The sequence below is a fragment of the Falco biarmicus genome, chromosome 3 (genome assembly GCF_023638135.1).
Source record: "Falco biarmicus isolate bFalBia1 chromosome 3, bFalBia1.pri, whole genome shotgun sequence".
Lineage (NCBI taxonomy): Eukaryota > Metazoa > Chordata > Aves > Falconiformes > Falconidae > Falco > Falco biarmicus.
In genome coordinates this window covers 109,110,159-109,129,141 of record NC_079290.1, presented here as the reverse complement: position 1 = coordinate 109,129,141, position 18,983 = coordinate 109,110,159, and the positions used below count along the sequence as shown (strand labels likewise).

General features: G+C 50.2%; 1 protein-coding gene across 7 annotated transcripts in view; it reads left to right on the top strand.

Moving 5' to 3' along the window:
* The window catches only part of ZBTB40 (zinc finger and BTB domain containing 40), a 45,097-nt gene extending 26,508 nt beyond the window's left edge, over window positions 1-18,589 (top strand). For 3 of the 7 annotated variants that reach the window (XM_056331440.1, XM_056331438.1, XM_056331439.1), the window contains exons 9-18: window positions 519-652; window positions 1,524-1,692; window positions 5,963-6,367; window positions 6,848-7,054; window positions 7,853-8,017; window positions 8,479-8,693; window positions 9,268-9,430; window positions 9,734-9,820; window positions 10,787-11,007; window positions 11,750-18,589. In XM_056331440.1, coding sequence (XP_056187415.1) covers window positions 519-652; window positions 1,524-1,692; window positions 5,963-6,367; window positions 6,848-7,054; window positions 7,853-8,017; window positions 8,479-8,693; window positions 9,268-9,430; window positions 9,734-9,820; window positions 10,787-11,007; window positions 11,750-11,941 — 1,958 coding nt within the window. In that variant the 3' untranslated portion in view covers window positions 11,942-18,589. Of the gene's footprint in view, window positions 1-518; window positions 653-1,523; window positions 1,693-5,962; window positions 6,368-6,847; window positions 7,055-7,852; window positions 8,018-8,478; window positions 8,694-9,267; window positions 9,431-9,733; window positions 11,008-11,749 lie in introns of those variants that run through there. The other 4 variants (XR_008820734.1, XM_056331441.1, XM_056331442.1 and 1 more) reach the window with 4 other exon arrangements.
* The last annotated feature ends 394 nt before the right edge of the window (window positions 18,590-18,983 follow it).

Sequence of the window (18,983 nt, the reverse complement as noted above, 5' to 3'; positions counted from 1 at the left end):
TGTCAAAATCTCATGCAAGTGTGAGGAGCGCTCAGTTTGGTGGTCTTGCGGGGCGGGAGGGGTGGGCTGTGCTCATCCCTGAGAAACAAGCACTTCTGGTGCATGGTTCATCCAGACGCTTTTTACGTGGCTATCCTTGGATGAGGCAAATTGTGCCTAGAAATCCCAGTTTCTCTGCCCAAGTCAGAATGGGATGTCTGTAACTAGGGCAGAGAAGAAATACTGGGTTTTGGGAGAACCATGCCTGCCTTTTGAGGTTGTCACCGTCTCTTCCATCAACATGCTTTGGAAAACCTGATCTCATCCAAAGTTAGACAAGCAGTGGGAAGTCAGGTCTGCTAGTATTTTATGTTGCATGTCAGTGCTGCAATTAGTATTACCAAAGCTTGCCTTGTAGAAGTCACTCCTGCTGTTAACAGCTCCAGGAGCGGCTGGACAAAGCTAAGCGAAACTAAGGCTTTCAGGTTCTCCTTGGTTTTGTGTTTTTAAATACCTTTACTTTTTCTTTTCATCTTCAGTGGCCACCAGCGAGAGCACAGCCATTGAGATCATCCTGCGGCACAGCAAACTGATCTCGGAGGCCATCCAGCAGAGAGCGGACCTGGAGGGCTTGGCTCCAGGGGAGGCAGGACTCACAGAAGCAGTAAAAGAGGTACGAGGGGACACTCTCGGAGCCACCATGGTTCAGGGCTCAGAGCATGGACAGGCCTTTAGTGTGCTTTGAAATCAAGGGATGTTATTTAGGTTGGGGAAGCCACCCAAAATAGTGGGTGAGTAGTGCCCCTCTGCTGCAGTGAGAGTGTGTTGGGTGTTTTATATAAATTCTGCAGGTGTCTTTAGGTAAAAGAAATTGCTGGCGAGATTCTCGGTTGGTGAAAATGTGAGTGTTCAAACACAATAAAACCATTTCAGCTCTGCAAGGGTGCTTAAGTCCCGCAGAAAGCAGAGCTGCCAGGGAGTGGGTTTCCATTTGAGCTGGCCGTTTGAGGGCATATGGGAGTGAAACATTCCTAGGCAATGCACTGCGGGTACCGTGATTGTGTAGTGTCCCAGAGTGCCTTGCCTGGTTTTACTGTGACAAGGAAAATGGGCTGTGTGTGTTAGTAACGAGCTGGCCTTTTCCACCAGGCAGTCTGTGGTCACTCATTCCTGCTCTGCCTGGCTGCTGCTGGAGATCTGGAAGGGTGAGGTAGATATGGGCAGGCACAGCTCCTCTCTGTGCCAACAGGCACTGAGGAACTGCTCTTTCTATGGAAAGGTGGCTTTAAGTGAGCTAATACCAAAATGGAAAGTCTGAGAATTTGTTGAAACTTTAAAATCCTGAAATTCTCTAAGCTCATGCACATACATCTGTGGAGGGGCAAAGACCTGTATGGAAAGGGGTTTATCTGCTGGTTTCTGAAAGCAAGTTCCCAGCAGTAGAGATGAAACAAAAGAGGAATTGCCCTCGCTCCCAGACCATCCCGACCTTTCACAGCCCAAAATCTCTGTCATGTGATGTTTTCTTCTTCTTACTTCTCTAGCTACTGAGTATTTCTGCTCAGAAGGAAAGTTCAGAGGCCTCCTTGAAAGCAGCTCTGAGCACAGCCCAGGAGAAGTCTGTCCCGGCCATCAAGATCTGTCAGCTGCTGTGTAATGTCCATGAGTCATTCCCGGACCTGCAGCCAGTGATGCAGGAGCTGGGGCACGTGGGTAAGAAAAGCACAGGCTTTCATCCTTCTGTGAACTTTTACTGACAGTTATGGGGGTCTTGGGCAATTTGGTAGGGGACCTCGGTGTCCTGGTGGCCTGAGGTCATTTCACAGAACTACCCCTGGCCAGGTGTCGTGGTTGTACTTGCAGGAGGATTCGCAAGGGCGATCTCTGGATCCAGACACTGGAGTGTGCATTTCTCTTGCTGGTAAAATGCACCATATTGAAGTTTTGTGTGTTACGAGAGTTGTGGAGACCATAACTGACCCCATACTGGTATTCCCTAACTGCATTTGCACTTCTCCACCCCAGCCCTTGCTCTGGGAGGTGTTTAAACAACTTAGTTACGTAATTGGTATCTATATTGGTTTCTTTTTTAGAATTATTACCTTTAAGCTGTGGGGTTTCTTTGGCTCTTCCTGTACTGTTGGATCTGTATGAATTTGGACTTGTTACAATGCCTTGACTTTATATGTGTGTGTGTGTGGATACTTCACAGGCTGATTGCAGAAGGGTCACATTAGAGCACACTTGTCTCATGCAGAGATGACCGTGATGTTGCAGTTTGTAGTCCCAAACTATTTTCTGAGTTAATTTTCTTATAGTGCCTTAGTTTGGTCTTGCTATGTATACACTTTACAAAGCAAATGATCCCCTGCGAGGGTCCCACAGCAGTAGGGGAATGTTACATACTGTACTAGTTTGGCAAATGTAGGAACGAAGCATATGCAGATAGCAATTTGGTGAACTTGAGAAACAAATGCATAGCAATAACCATGTGTGAGACCCTGCCCTGAGCTGTGGGATGCTTGCCTGCTGAGCTGAATTGTTGTCTCTGCATCCGTCATTCGAAGGAAGAATGCTTAACAGAATTTCATGCTTTAATGAAAAAGGTAAGAGAGCCAGGAAGCTAACTGCAGGTTTTCAGTCTCTTGAAAAGGGTGCAAATGTGATTTGCTTGCTCTGTTTGCTCACATACATTTTTCTGACATTGTGTTCAGTGCATCCAGGTTCTTTGGGCCGCAGAGTCCACTGCGATGTTACAGTGTGGTTTTTATCCAAGTACAGGCACTGGTTCAGCTCAGTTCATCCCTATTTACTCGTGGTGCCAGAGCTGCTTAGCTTACAGCACAGTGTGGAAACACTAGCAGATTGCTAGGTAGTTAGAGTAAGCAGCTTGTTATTAATGTCTTGTCTTGTTTTAGGGGTAGAAGGTTTAATTGCTTTGTCTGAAAATATAGATCAAGGCCACGATCAGTCTCTGAATGAACACAAGCCCCGTGGCTCTGACACTTACCGTTGTTCTGTGTCTGACCGTGAAAGGCAAAGCTGATGTTCCCCCTGTGCTGGGAAGGGGCAGGGAGTGACCTGCCCCTGGGTCACTCTCTGCACCCCAGATTTGTTAGCTTGCCTGCTTTCTTGAGCAATGAGGAAACGTTGTTGACATGGTAGATGGGACTGGGTGACTGGGAGCACTGCACGTATAGAATAAACTGAGGATCTGTATTACTGCTCTAGCTGTTGGGCTTGGAGGGTGACAGCGCATGCTCTGCTCCCCTTTCTTGACTCGATGGCCTTAGTGGTCTCCCTGGGAGATGTCCTACACTGTAGACCCAGCATTCATGCCCAGTTCAGATCTAGGTCCCTCTCTTCTAACTCCACCAAGAGCTGCCGCCAATCCAGTTGGCTTTTTCACCTGGTCATGGCTCTGATGAAGATTTCCAGAGAAAAGGTGATTTCCTCTTATCTGCCATTCCTTCTCTGTCACCTTCTGATGCTGCAGGCATTGTCCCACTCTCCTTGACCCTGTCTGACCATGGCATGTGCCAGGGCTGATGCCCAATGGACTCTAGAGGAGGTAAGCCAACAACAACTGCACATACCTGTGAATGTGCAGCCCACCTTAGCTCCTGCGACACCTTGCAGTGCTTGCCAGCGAGGGACCTGGGAAGCCAGCTAGATTGCTCTGGCAGATGCCTGCTTCTTTGGCACTAATACCAAAGAGAGCAGACTGCTGTTACTAAGTGTCTTTGCAGGGCTTCATGCCAAGGTTGAGACAAAATCAAGCAAGAAACAATATAAAAATGAAGAGCCCTGGAAAAATGGTATTTACTTGGCAAAAACACGTATTCTGTATGAAATGTCCAGAGGAAGATTGCCAATTACCACCCCTTTTTGGCATCCTATGGATCTTTATGCTGAGCTTCCATATCTTAATTTCCAGGTCAGTCTCCTCAGCTCTCATATCACTGCTTACCAGCTCTAAATGTTGCAGGTGGCTTTATGGATTGATAGCCATGTGTCTCTTGGCAAGAGATATGAATGATAACTCTGGGCTTCATGTTTGTGGGATGTGAGCTTCCGCTTGAAACGGAGGTCTTACATTTCTGAAGAACGCCTGCTGCATGGAGATGTGTACAGATTACCTTTATACATGAAAGCAACAATTTTTACATGTCTACTGAAAAAAATACATTCTGATGCTTAATTTAGGTGAGCTGAAGCACTTGGAAGACACTAGGCCTCCCTGTGGAGGGAACTGTCCACGGCCATCGCCAGCCACGGTCAGCATTATCGAAGTAATGTGTTGGTTTCTTTGGTGGAGGTACAATATGAAATCTGTTGGCTTCTCCTTGGGTCCCTTCTGTAGTCAGAGCACTTTCACTGTTGGCAGCTGGTGCGTGCAAGGACAAGGTTTGGCTCTTCCAGCCAACTCCATAACTTCCTCTCTAGCCATCTGCTTTCCAGGTCTCTGTACAGTCACTTCTTTGGAGATCACGTTTGTCAAGATAAGTCTCACTTTCATATCTCAGAAATGCGTCAAGAACTCTAGCAAAAAGGCTTTTCCTCTGCATAGTCTTGTGTTTAAAAAAGACAGTTAGCATCTACCTGGCTTGAGTCAGCCCCTGGGATCATTAAATTGGAGGGTCTGCAAGCAAAATGCCATTCTCCTCTGTAAAAGTTCTGCATTAGAAGCTATCGTGCATGTTGTGTTAAAACTCCTCTTTGTTCATCTGACTCTGGGTACAGCCCTGCTGCCGTGGTACTTCTAGACATTTCCAGTCCTGGTTTCCTTAGTGCTTATATCTTTCTCCACATTCATCCTGCCCAGCAAGATGATTCTTTTTGACATTCACATTTCGTGGAGGCTAAAAGATATTTCTTCACTTGGCTCAGAAAAACTGACAGTGTTAGTTGTAGGGATGTGAGAAGAGGCTTTTAGAGGTGAAAGATGCATATTGCTATTGACAGAGCAGGACAAACTGGACACCAGTCTTTCTGTCTATTTTTCTGCCTTGATGTGTTCACAGGGTGGTGGGTCACACTTGACATCTTAAGATTTCCAAGTCTGTTGGAATATGTCATCTGGTTTCTAACTGGTTGGAAATCTGGGGCAGTAGCGCTGTGCAGGGAGGACGCTTTGCTGAGCTCTTCCCATGGTGAGGAAGGCAGAAATGAAGTTTTGCAAACACAGGCTGAATTTCCTGTGTATGGGCAAAAGGAGAAGTCTGCGCTGGTTTCCATGGCCACACAGTTGCATGGTTCTCATTATAGCAAAGAAGCCAAATATATCTGTTTGTATTTTGATTTCTTCCATACGTACATTCCCTGTGGGTCTTTTCTGTAGATTGAGATCCTAGGTGAATTTTCCAGCGTGTGCTTTTTGAGATGATAGTGTTACAGGGACTCAGAAAAGCATTAGACTTTATAAGAAGTGAATGTAATGAGCGATTTAAAATACCTCGGGGCCCTAACCAGACGACTGAAAAGGGTCGTAGCAAGATTATCTGTTCCCTTTCAAAGAGTTTGCTTTTGGGAAGTGTTCCTGAGATTTCTTGTAATTAATGGCTGGGTATCCACTCTCAATGGCAGACTTAGACAGTATCATACCTGAGGCTCAGATCTTCAAACATTTAAGCACTGCTGTAACGTCATGTCTCAGAGCAGGAGGTAGGTGCTTGGAAGCAACAGTTGTTCCTGTTTGAGGAGCAAGCTTTGTGGAGAATCTGGCCCTAGCTCTTGCCATCTCATCCAGCCCCTGGTATGTGTGGGTGGAGAAAGTAAAGGACCACTTTTTCATGCATCGTGGCCACGGCCGCTTTTGGGCAGAGCCGTGTGCCACTGTTGTGGTGGGACAGCATGTCCTCTGTGTGTCTGTTATTACTGTGCCGGGACAACTGTCTGTGTTGGAGACAGGAGAAAGTTGACTTGAGAGGCTGGTGCCCAGTCCTACTGGTCACCGCTGAAACTAGAATTGCCATTTCCATAGGTCTCTTGACTGAGGGAGGCGGGGAGAAACCTGGGATCAGGAAGTGGAAGGTGAATAGTGAATCCCAAGTTGAAGCTCTGGGCAAAGGTGAGGACAAAGAAGGAGGTGCCAGTGCCAAGGAGCTGAAGGAACACCAAGAAAAAGCTTCTTCCAAGAAGAGTTTTGTCTGCAAAGCTTGTGATAAGACCTTCCACTTCTACTGCCGCCTGAAGGTGCACATGAAACGCTGTAGAGTGGCCAGAGGAAAGCAAATCCAGTGTAAGGACTGCAGCGAGGTCAAATCGACAAAGAAGGAGCTGGAGAAGCATCAGTTGGAGGTCCACGGGGTGGTGGGGGTGGCCAAGAAGAAGAAGCGCCTCCCCGTGTCATGTGACATCTGTGGCCGAGAGTTTGCTCATGCCTCAGGTAGGGTTGGTGGGGGAAAGGCTGTTCAGACAGAAATCTGGATAATGTAATAGAGAGTCTGAAACCTCCTCCTCCTCCCTGCAGCTCTGTGAGCGAGAAATGCAGCTCAGCTCATTTCTCCTGCCCCACTGAGCACAACCGCTTTCTGATTAGTTCTTCTCTAATTGGTTTTCCACATGGCTCATCAAGGAAAAGTGGGGCTACTGGCAAATTTGAAAGCCTCCAAAAATAATCAAGCTGTTCCGATTCTGTGGGTGGTTTAGCAGGATGAGTAAGAGGAGTTGAGTCTCTTTGCCCGCCCTGTTTCTGTCACAATATGCTGGTGGCCTCTGGGCTGGAGGACACCGATGGACCCCCGGTGTCACAGGTGGGCTGGTGGACCTCCAGGCTGGGGGGGAGCGGTTCCTCTGCAGCAGGGTCAGGCAGGGCTGGCACTGGGTTCCACCAATGCCACCTTGGTCTCCTGCTTCCCCCCCCCAGGGATGCAGTACCACAAGCTGACGGAGCACTTTGATGAGAAGCCCTTTTCCTGTGAGGAGTGCGGGGCCAAGTTCGCAGCCAACTCCACGCTGAAGAACCACCTGCGGCTGCACACGGGGGACCGTCCCTTCATGTGCAAGCATTGCCTGATGACCTTCATGCAAGCCTCAGCCCTTGCCTACCACACCAAGAAGAAGCATGCTGAGGGTGAGCCTTCCCCACAGAATCCACCCCTTTTGCCCAGTTCCTCCATCTGCCTCCTGGCTGCTTGCTGCATCCGTTGGGGGACCCCTGGGTGTAACAGGCTGCTCCCAGATTTCCTTTACCCGCATGGTTTTGTCTGCAGTTCCCCACTTGCCTTTCCCCCATCCCCTTGTACAGGTCTTTTGTTTAGCGACCCAGTTAGCTGTCCATCAAGAGGATCTTCCTCTTCCTCTGCCTTCCTTGTTTTCTCCTGAGTAGCTCCTCTCTGGCCTGTCAGATCTAGACTCCTGCAATGTTTCTTCCTCCCTCGGGTTAACCTCCTTTCTCCTGCCCCTACCTCTGGCTGAATTTCACATAGTTTTTCTTGCCAGTGCTTCTCCTGCCCCTGCACTCAGCCCCATGTGCTACTGGGGCTTAGGCATGCCTCTTCCAGCTGATGGGCACAGAGGATGCATCGCTGTGTTTGTAATAAGTACACTTGGGGGTGTTTCCTACTGTTGCATAAGTGTGATGTAGCTGGGCAATTAATTCTGAATGTGAGACACACCAGTGTGTAGTACTTCCAGAAGTATGTAGTACCTCTGGATACTTGAGGTCTGTAGTAATTTAATACTCCCTGTGCAGGTGTGGTTTTTGCCACCACCTCTAGGGCCCTTTTGACCCTGTGCTGAGATGCTCTGGCTACCCCAGGGAAGCCTGTCCACTTTACGGTCTCTTCCCTCTCCCTTTGAAATTCGGAATTAGTCCAGACAGAGCTGCTGTCCTGGTAGGTGCAGGCTTTCACCCTGGGTGTCACTGCAGGGAAGATGTACGCCTGCCAGTACTGCGACGCCGTGTTCGCCCAGTCCATTGAGCTGTCGCGCCATGTCCGGACTCACACGGGGGACAAGCCGTACGTCTGCCGGGAGTGTGGGAAAGGCTTTCGCCAGGCCAACGGGCTCTCTATCCACCTCCGGACCTTCCACAGTGAGTGTGGCCAGCTGCCTCCCTGGCTTGGGCAGCCCAGCCTGCAAGGCATGGCTTCTGCAGGGTCATGGCAGACCCGTCTGTGCCAGCAGAGGCTTGTGCAGGTGTTACTGGTGTCTGCAGGCTGGCTGGCTGTCTCATGGTGGGGTTTTTCCCTCGCAAGAAAAGCAAGACTCTTTAGTGGTTTGATGCTGTGAGTAGGGTTATCCCAAAGAAAATGTTAAGGGTGGCTTCCAGCAAACAGCAAGCTGCTGGGAACCCATCATGGGAAGCTGTAGGTGAGCAGGAGCAGCAACATCTTTAATGCAAAGCCAAAACTCCAGTGCTAGTTTTCATCTGGGAAGTAACAAGCATTTCTTTGTCTTTTCTTTCCTCCCTCTGTGAATTCCCCTCTTAATTCTTTTCTTTTTTTCCTTGATTTCTTTGCCCCCTGTGGTTTTTATTGTGTTCCTGGGTGGCAGACATTGAAGATCCCTATGACTGCAAGAAGTGCCGGATGAGCTTTGCCACCCTGCAGGAGCACCGCAAGCATGTCCATGAAGCCCACTCCCGGGAGTATCACCCCTGCCCTACCTGCTCTAAAGTCTTCAGTGCCCCGTCACTCCTGGAGCGCCACATGGTGACCCATGTTGGGGGAAAGCCCTTTAGCTGTGAAATCTGTGACAAAGCTTACCAGGTGAGCTGGTGCAGCAAGGATTTGGTCTCATGTGCTGGAGGTTGCCGTTGCCCACTCCTGTGCCAGGATTTCTTCTGGCCATGTGCACTGAGTGCAGCAGTCTGGGGTCAGCAGAGGGAAGAATTGCACAGAGGAGGCAGAGTGCAGGGAAAAGACAGGTCCATGAAGAGAGATATGGGCCGTGACTGCAAAGGGCTACCTGCCTGCCTCGACCCTCAGGAATCTCTTCCACCCAGGGTTCTAACTGGCAGGAAGCGTAGGAATAAAAATACTCACGTTGCAAATGGTGTGCTTCAGTGGGAGTGTGTGTGGGAGCACATTCCTACAAGGGAACAAAAATGCACACCGAAAGGAGACCTGCAGTGAGATGAGGATGAGGGATTCAGCAGTGTTCAGCTCTTCAGGGGCAATGGAGAAACAAGTGAGGTGTTAGTCTTGTGTGGGAGGATGATCAGGTCTTGTACCCCCTGAGCACAACCCCACTGTTACTGTTGTTTTCCATGCAGTTTCTTGCTGTCGTGATGCCCTGGAACAGCTTTGGTTTATAACCATGATTTGATCCTTATCATTGCAGCAGTTGTCAGGGTTATGGTATCACAACCGGACCCACCACCCTGATGTCTTTGCAGCTCAGAATCACCGCTCCTCCAAGTTCTCCTCCCTGCAGTGCAGCTCCTGTGACAAAACCTTCTCCAGCACTGCTGCTCACCGAAAGCATGTCAAGGCAGAGCACACAGGTAATGGCCCATTCGTTAGCGAGCAAACCCACATGGTGACTGGCAGAGATGTATTAATAACTCTGATAGGACAAGGTTGCACATCCCATTTGCCTGCAAATCGAAGTAGATTCTTTGTATCCTGTAGCAGTGTCTTCTGCCAAGTCTCATCTCGGCATCTTGCAGCTCACTGGCTCTCCTTTTGCTGCCCTGTCTCCAAGGATGCTCCTGTGTGGTGTTGCTGAAATATTAGAGCTCTGGTTCAGAAGGTCTCTTGCAGAAGACCCTGGGAACACACTTTTCTGTTCTTGGCCTTGTTTGCAGATGTGAAGTTCCATGAGTGTGAGACATGCAAGGAGCTCTTCCCCACGCTGGCTCTCCTGCAGGTCCATGTGAAGTGCAGGCACTCAGGTCTGTCACATTTGTTGTTGTTCATGTTACCTTGTGAGCAGTGACTGCTCCTCTCAGTGGGTGATGTCTAAGCTGTAAGTGGGAGAGTGAAGATGGGCATGGTAAGGAAACAGAAAATGCAGAAAAAACTGGAAAAGCACTGGTTTCAGTGAGGCTGGGATGTGCTTGTTAAGCTTCTGGAGCCACTGGAATCAAGAAGGGTTCTGGATTTGCTTGTTACAGCAGAGAGCTAAGTGTAGGTGACGAGATACCAGCACAGAGAAATGAGGAACTGAATCCTGAGCACTGGGGTTTGTGGAGGATAGAGCTAGTGGGAGACGGCGGGGGAAAAAAGGGACTTAAGCACCAGAAAGATCACAGAGGGACCTGGGCTTGGGGAGATCTGTCAAGGGCCCTTTGGTAAGTGTGCAAGCTGAAGGCTGTGAGGGCAGAGTGAACTGGCAGACCGGACTGCTACAAAAGATTGGTCTGCAGGGCTGTGCATAGGATAGCAGGAGAGGAGATGGATCAGGAGACATTAAAAGGGGCAGCCAACAGCAGCCTGGGGAGTAAGGAAGGAGAAGACCTAGACAGAGCGCTCTCTGAGAGGGGAGAGCCCCTGGGGTGGATGATGGGTTTGCAATAGCTGAACTGGGTGGTGCAAGCCAGACCAACAAGGAGCAGTGACAGATGGTGCAAGGAAACAGGAAGAAGAGATTTCTGTGGGAAGGGACAGCCACAGCTACAGTCAGGTACACCAGCCCGGCTTCTGAATGCCACTGCTGCGGGGAGCTAGAGCTAAAACGGACCTGAACAGCCATAAACTGACAAACGGGTGTAGCTAGGAGAAGGGACACTGGCACATGCTGTGCCCCGAGTCCCTGGTGGGTTTCAGCTCTGTGTGTCCTGGCTATTTGCAGCTCCCTGTGCCCTTGGGCTGACCCTGACCACCGCAGCCCCAGCTCAGGGCACTGCTTCTCCCCCCAGGCTCCCAGCCATTTCACTGCTTGTACTGCTCAGCATCCTTCCACTTCCCGGGGGCCCTGCAGAGCCACGTCACCAGCGAGCACTTTAAGCAGACGGAGAGCACCTTCACCTGCGAGCTCTGCGGGGAGCTTTTTCCATCCCAGGGCGAGCTGGAGGGGCACTACAGCGCGGAGCATCCCAAGGTGGTTTTCTCCCAAGCCACCACAGCCCAGATCGTGCAGGTAAAGGCAGCTCTCTGCTGCACCCCCTGCAGTTGTTTATCCATCTTCCCCATCCAACCTGCTTATTCTGCCCAAATCCGCCCTCTGCCTCCTGTCACCCCTTCTGCTCCCTGATTCCCCCTTCTTAAAGGGGTCCAGGATGCAAGCCCCCTAGCCCACCTTGCTTTGGGATTTCTGTGCTAGAGTGAGGTGGACTCGCTGGAGGGGAAGCAGCTCAGTTCTGGTTTTCAGGAGCCAAGGCGGGGAGGGTGTGTGCAGAGGTGCCTGATTACTCAGAGGCTACTAAAGCCCACATGACCTACCCTGTGGGATTATGGCTGTTTTGTTGGAGGCCAAATGCTGGGCTTGAACCCAGACTCTCTCTACTCTATCTCAGTCATCAGTGGAGGACAGCTCCTTGGATGAGGGAGCCCAGTATGCAAGATTCCTTGGGCTGGCATTCCTCTGGCATTCCTCCAGTCGATAATCACAGAGTGTTTATTGTCTACAACTGCTTATGGAGCTAAATTATAGCAATTTTGTGGAGAGAAATATTTAAATTGCTCTCCTGTCTTCTCTTTTGCATCATCTGTGTGTGTGGTTTGGTTTTTCCCATTAGTCTCATGCCTATTGTAATTGCAGACCTCTGGTGTGAAGATAAATGTTATTACCACAGCTGAGGCTGGGAAAGATGTGGGTAGGAAAGCGGTTGTGGGGAAAGTGGTGCTGTAAGCGTCTGACTCTCACGTCATCTTTCATGCAGGTGATTCAGACGTCGGAGCAAGGAGCAGCAGAACATATAATTTCTTTTGATGACTCCCAACTTGCTGGCTCCCAAGTCTTTGTGACGTTGCCCGAATCCCAAGTGAGCCAAACTGGCTCTGAGCTGGTGGCTGTGACTATGGAGGACTTGTTTGATGACAAAGTCACTCTGATTTGTGAAGAAACCAAGTGACAGTGAGTGGCGGGTGCCCATGTGTGGTGCCCAGTATCCATTAGACTCGTTGAGGAGCTGTACCTCAATGTGCTGCTCCATGAGGGAGATTCAGGGTTTCTTTGGGAAAGCAGCCCCACGTATGTGATGCTGCAAAAGAATTGTCATGCAGCAAGCCCAGCATGGCCAAGGACAGGAGAGGTTTCTAGGTGTTCACAAGGGCCTGGGAAATCTCCCTGCAGTCAGCAGCTACCAGCTCGGGTGAGCTGGACCACCCGTCTCTCCTGGCTCAAGAGAAATAAAGCAACAGAGGGGAAAGATGGGAATTGGGTGTGTTCATGTGTGTTCCTCCACTGCTGTGAACAGAGTGGAAGGGAGGGCACTAGTGTGGGACAAAGTTGGGGTGGTATGGGTGTGTGAAACCAAAGAAAAAGCTGTCCTGAGAGTTCGAGCTGGAGATTTTTGTGGCTGAATTAGTGATGTGCTCGCAGGTATCTGTTATTCTGCAGGGTGAGTAAGGGCTGCTTTGTTTCTTCTGTTGCTCTCCCCCTGTACCGCTGTGCTGCCTAGAAAAGTCCTCTAGTGCAAAGCTGACATTTGGACCTCTCTGCTCCAGCAGAGACTTCTTGGGAGTTGTGCTGAATGGCTTCATGGCTGTTTAGATAGTATTTTGTGTAGCACAGGTCTGATCCCATCCATGCTTTTGCCGCGGCTGTCCATTACAAATAAGGGTCACAGGCAGGTCTGGGCATCCATGTCCCCTCTGTGAGCAAACAGCCCTGAGATCTCCCACCCCTTCTCTAATCCACTGAGGACATGCTGAAGCTGCCACATCTGAGAAAGAAGCTGTGCCAGCATCTCAGGGCCCCTCGTCACTGTTATCAGTGGCTTGGCACTGATGAAGGTATTTGAGTGTGCAATAGCTGCTGTGACTGCACATAGATGTTCCCGGTGGCACACAGGGCATTACTTTGTAAAATGCATTCAAATACCTACTGTAAAGTTTGCTTCTCTGGTGCCAGCATGATGCAGCAGCTTCATTGCAGCACGCTGGCCCCTTTAAGGCTAAATTTCATAAAGCTTTTTATCTGCAGTTTCCTAAAATATAATCTGATAATTAATGGTTTGCTGAATCCATTATGAAGTGCAATTAGATAGATGCGGGGTTCCTGTGGCTCTGAGGGGACTGGTAGCATTTATCTTCCTTTCCCTCATGCCAAAAGGTTGAGCCCTGCCACTGCGATATTTACATACTGAGCAGTGATCCCTGCTGCATCTTGCAGCCCGAGACCCTGTGGTGAGCAGTGCCCATTTTATCATGCTGCCCAGAGCCACAGGAGCGCAGGAGATGAACAGATTGGAGTTTTCCAGCAGCATCTTGTGCTGGCTGCTCCCAGCCTCCAGGCAGAAATGGGTTGCACAGGAGCCTGCCGAGGCATTTGTGCCAGTGAGAGTTTGTTGTTCCCGTTACAACTTGAAGAGAAGAAGCAAACAGCAAGGGGTGCTCCCAGGAGAGGGGCTTGGTGCAGCTGATGTTCTGCATGGCATTGCGTGTGTGTGTGGCAGCAAGGGTACGACCCTGTTGAGGTGTTGCACATGGCTTGAAGGGCTCTCACCTTTCTCCTCTTCGGTTGCATGCACGGCTTGTCCCCCAGGCTTTGTGGTGATGGTGAAATGGAGGAAGCCGAGGTTGTCACTGAATCCAGGAATGACCAGGAGATGGTGCTCAAGGTCTTGAGGATTAGTGCTGTTGGCCAGGTGCCTCTTCACCTTTGCTGGAGCTTCTTTCAGCCTTCCCAGGCCTTCCCCAGCTCCGGGGCTGGAAGGTGCATTGCCCTTGAGCCACTGCAAAGCTGAAGGACAACTCCAAGCCCTGGACAGGACACCTCCAAATCCTGGATACCACTGCTTAAAGAAGAGCCTGAAACTAGGCTGTGGCCACCTGTGGAGAGGGTAAAAAACATCTGTTAGTGAAGTGGTGAAAAAGCCTGGGACCTGCCTTGGCCAGGAGGAGAGGAGGAGGGGAGCTGCTGGAGACCATCTCATGCCTGCCTGGACACAAAAGAGCTGTGTGTGATTAGAATGAGCATGGGGATAATGACAGAACAAGCCAGTATGTCTTTTGTCAGATGGTCTCAGAGCAGATGTGTTGGGAGGGAAGCAGTGGATTTTGTCTCACAGGCTGGTAGAGACGGAAGCTGTTCCCCCTTTTCTGGCTCTGGCGGGGCTGGAAGTCCTGCACAGGCTGTGTCAGTGTTCTGGAGCAGGGGATGAATTGTCCAGGTGATGCTTTGCAGATGTCCTAGCCTCCCTTTGGGAACCAATATCTGCAGGGAGCATTGCAGGTGAAGCTCATCTCCCTGAAAAACTCTGGAGGAAGAGTAAAGATTTAGCAGGGTTTGTGGAGAAGTGGCCTTATTTATAGCCCTCCCGTAAGGCAGAGGGAGCTTAGCTAGGGAAGAGCCTATAAGTGATGTGTTTTGGCTTTGATCCATTTGGTCCCTGTTTACCAGGTGTTGTCACAGTTGAAGGAGGACAGTGTGGATCGCACACCAGGCATGGTTCAGGCTCGTGTCTCCTGTTTAGGGCCATCTCTCCTGCCTTTGTGCCCAGCAAGAGCCTGCATGGATGTATTCTTGGCAGAGTCCTTGCCAGCAGTATACACCCAGTGAGAGCTCTGCAGCTGTACAGAGACCATCAAGCATCTCCTGTATCATTATGAGGAGGTAACAACTCAGATCCCCCTGTTTCAGTTCCTTCTTGATGGATGAAATATGCACGTCAGTGCAAACTGCAGTGTTAGCAACACCTATGTCCTACCTGGGAGGAAGATGTGTTTCCCAGGGCACATTCTGGCTTGGTGTGCACAACGCTGAAGGTGCTGATCACTAGCAATTTCTTGCTATGCTGCATATTATCTTTTTCTCTGTAAAAATAAAACGTGGAGATTGAAAGATGTAGCTACAGAGTGTCATGTGAAGAAATTGACTGGAAGGAAAAATCCTTGTTTCTGAAAAGATGATTTTTGCAGGTCTACCTCCAGGTGCTGGGTGACCCGTTGGGTTTTGCAGGGTCCTGTGCCCCTCTTGACCTTGGTGCCATCCTCTGTAGGGAAGTGAAGGTGCTGTCATGTCAGGCTGGTGCATGGCACTGTCCTGCCCTTCGCTGTCCCGCTGTTGAAAGTGCCAGATGCTTTTGGAAAATGAGCAGAGTGCCTGTAACAGAAGCCTGGGGAGTAGCATCCCATTAGATCAGTTAATGATTATATATCTCTTTGCATTAATTGGTGCCATTTAGAGTGCAGGACTAAGCTTGTGACTATTAGGAAATGTCTGTTTTCTGCACGAATTTCATTCTGACCTGGTGTCTGTCCTGTTCGCTGAAGGATCCTTTGGAAAAGGCAGGGTGCCGCTGGATACGGCAACGACTGTCAGCAGCCCTCACTTGGCATTTCCCAATGCAGGTGTAGTTTTGGAGCCCCAAGGTGTTATTTCAGCACAGTATATGCAAATTCCATGCTCTGGGCTTTGTTTGTTTGTTTGGGTTTTTTTTCTGAATCCAACCCATCTATGATTAGGTGCAAAGATGATGCTGCCTTACCCAGGAACAAGGGATGGAGGTGGTGGTGGGAGCTCAGATGTTGCTTGAAGCCTCTCCTGAGGGAGAGGAGGAGGAGGGCAGGTCCCTGTGGTCTGAAACCTGTGTGAGTTGGGCAAGCCCTGGCAGCCCCTGCACCCCGGCTGATGCTGATGTCTTGGCAGATTGCATTACTGGGCTGGTAGGCTGCCAGCACGTCCCCAGCGATTCCAAGCACTGGAAAAGGGAAGCGATGTTTCCAATGGCCTCCAGCTCAGCAAACACCAAGCAGCATTTCGCAGGGCAGAGATTAGAAGCTGCAGCAGCCAGAGGGAATTCCCTCTCCCGATTATCAGTGGTTTGCTGTGGACGGGGAGAGCAGAGGTGCTTCCCTGGGATATGGGCTTGGGAACCTTTTGTAATGGGGAGGAGCAGGCTGGCTAATGGAGGGGGCTCGGCTGCCTCTCCAGCATCGGTTAATGCATCTAATCCCCCAGCACAGTCAGCTGTACTGTGCCTCGTTGCAGTAAGTCCCCGCAATTCCTAATTTCCTGTCTTAAAACAGTAATTCCTTTTATCGGGTCTGCACCCAGCCTTTCGCACACGCTGAGAGTGCAAGCTGAAGCTCTCTCTTTGCTTCCCTGCACCATTTATGATCCCTCAAAGCAGGAAATCTGCCCAGGTTTCTAATCATATTTAAGCAAACCTGATAAAGTGTAGCTCTTAGTCCATTTAATACGAGACACATGGATGCTGTGTAGCACCTGCTGTTAGGCTGCTATATATAGCTCTCATCTACCAAAGGGAGTGGGGCTGGGAAGCACCCAAGGGTCCCACCATGGCACCTGTTTCTGTGACCTGCAAGGAAACAGAAAGTCCTTGCTGGCAAAGTGTGCAGGTGAGACAGAGCCTGGAGAAATGATAAGGAGCAGCGGGGATCTGCATCGCCTGGCACGTGGGCTGTGTCGAACTGTGTGCATCTTAGTTAGATACCCAGCCTGACATTTAGAGACACTGGGAAGAGGCGATGCTGATGTGGAGAGAGGACTGTGGTCAGGCTGTCTGAGAGCATCCTGAGGTGTGCCAGTTGTAACCGGAGGCGTGCGGAGCCGTGAGTGATGTTTGGGGGCTTTAGTAGCTGCTCTTGGCAGAAGTTGGAAGGTGTTTACTGCTGCCCCCTGCTCTGAGCATTGCTGCAACTAGATGTCATTCCCCTACAGCTGCTCATCTACGGCAGTGTGTGGCAAGTCAATGACAAACTGAAGGCTGTGTAGGAAACAACTGCCAGCACAAGCTGGAAAATCTGCCTTATTGCATGAGAGTGAAGGAGCTTTAATTGCTCCATGTGGCTAAGGAGTGAGCTGGTAGCAGCCGTCACCCCCCCAGTGCCAGGGGACTGTGCTCACTCCCATCTCTGTACTTTAGCAAAGTGCTGAAGGGCATCCTTGCTAGTAAGGGTCCATCTGTACAGAGCACAAATGCTTAATTTGCCTTATTTTCCTTCCCCTCTCGGATACCCTTGAGATAGCCAGCATTGAGGGCAGTCCAGACAGTGACCTTTTCACTTCTAACAGGAGCAGTCATTCCCTGTCTTGTTCCTGGGGTGCTCAGGGTCAGGTTTGTTGGCCGATATTTCCTTCATTCCCTGAATCAAGGATATTTAGAGCCCGGCAGCATATGGGAAACCTGGTCTGGGCCGGCTGGCTGCTTGTGTTCTTCTTTTGTGCTTCCCACACCTTCTCCCACTGGCCCCAGCACCCCTTGCAGATGGGGAGGGCTGGGCAGGATGGCTCTGTTGTACCCATCCTTGCTTGGAGCACAAAGGAGCTACCAACAAATGGGTCTGTCCAGACAGATTAGATCTAGTTTGGTGCTGTGCAAAATCACATTGGCCCACAGGTCTTGCAGCCACTGGGGCCTTCCTGCCAGAGATGGAGTTTGCTCTCCTCCTCTTGGCTGTAATAAGGTGAGCAGAGCTCTGCCTCAGGTTTCAAACTGCCTGTGGAGATAATCCGTCCCTCCAGCTGTGCCGAACCTGCTAACGGGTATGACGATGGCTTTCCCTGACATGTGAATCTGGCTTTCTCTGCCCAAGGAGGCCAAGGCCATATGCCACCTACTCTGTGGCGGCGGCCTTCTCGGCCAGCACTTTGGTAGGGAAGAGTTGAGCTCCAGTCCTTGCCAGCCACCCTCACTCCTTGACTTTGCTGTGCTTCACCTGGACAAGGTCTCCCTGTAGGTTCACCCCAGCCTTCCACCCACCCTCACCTGGCCTCTCATCACCCAGAGTATCTTCCCCAAAGCTTATCCCGTGGAGATGGTGCATCTTTGATATACACTTGCCACGAGCTGATCCCCGTGCAGGGCTTTGCTGTCTGTAGAGACTACATATGGATGCACATCTGGAAAATCTCCAGTTGCCGATAAATAACTCCCATTCTGGCCTTCTGCAGGAGTCACAAGGATGGCTCTGTGCCGGGTGAAAGATGGGGGGGATGACCAGAAGGACCCCCTTGGCAATTACAAGCATGTGGGTTGTTTTCTTTATCCAACTTGTATTTTCATTTCTTCTAGCTCAGCGGCTACAGTTGAGACGGTATTTAGAGCAGAGCAGCCCTGTCAGTTGATACTTAATGCCATAATAATACTGCACTGGTTTAGCCCATTGCACTTCAAACCTTAAGTTGTTGCTTTTGTCTCTGAACATTTAATAGCTGTCGCTGCTGAGCTGTCCAGCGACACACAGCTTTTTCCAGCGTGGTTGTAGATGATAGTGAATGTGGCGATACACAGGAGTAGGTCAGATGATCCCTATGGCATGCTTGAACTCCCATTTATCAACACTGCGTTTCCCTTGCAGCGAAACTGGTCTCTGTTAGCAGTGAATTCCCTCTGCAGCTCCCCACAGCCTCTCTCATCGACTAACCCAGATAATCCTCTGCTATCTGCCACATCTCAGTAGATCTATTAAACACACAAAGTTCTGGTTTCCTTGTGCGTAACCAGGGTAGGTTACAAGATTTTGAATCCCCCAGTGCAGGATACTGTCAGTTTTATTGAAAATCTAAATAAACAAACCACTTTTAAAATCCATTTCTCAGTGGTTTGAGAAGGGCTTTTCTGTTTTGGAGGTGAGATGTTGCCGTTCACTTGCCGGGCTGGTTCAGGTTATGGGTGATACAGCTGACCAGGAGCTGGTGCTGCTGGTGGGACCCTGTGGTAGGGGGTTGGATATGGGATCCCAGGAGCTTTGCACAGGTGGGGGTGGGTCTGCCTACAGCTCTAGCAGAGGATGAGGACAGGTAGCACTTGTTTCGGGGGTTCACAGTAACTTACTTTCAATGCTGAAGAAACCAAACCATCAGCCCTGCTGGGTGCCCAAACTCTTTTTGCATGTGTCCCTCTGGGATACACACAGGTGACTGCCAAGCTTTGCCAGGCTCGGTCCCCTCCTCCACTTAAGTCTTAGGAGGGCCAGCAGAGCAGG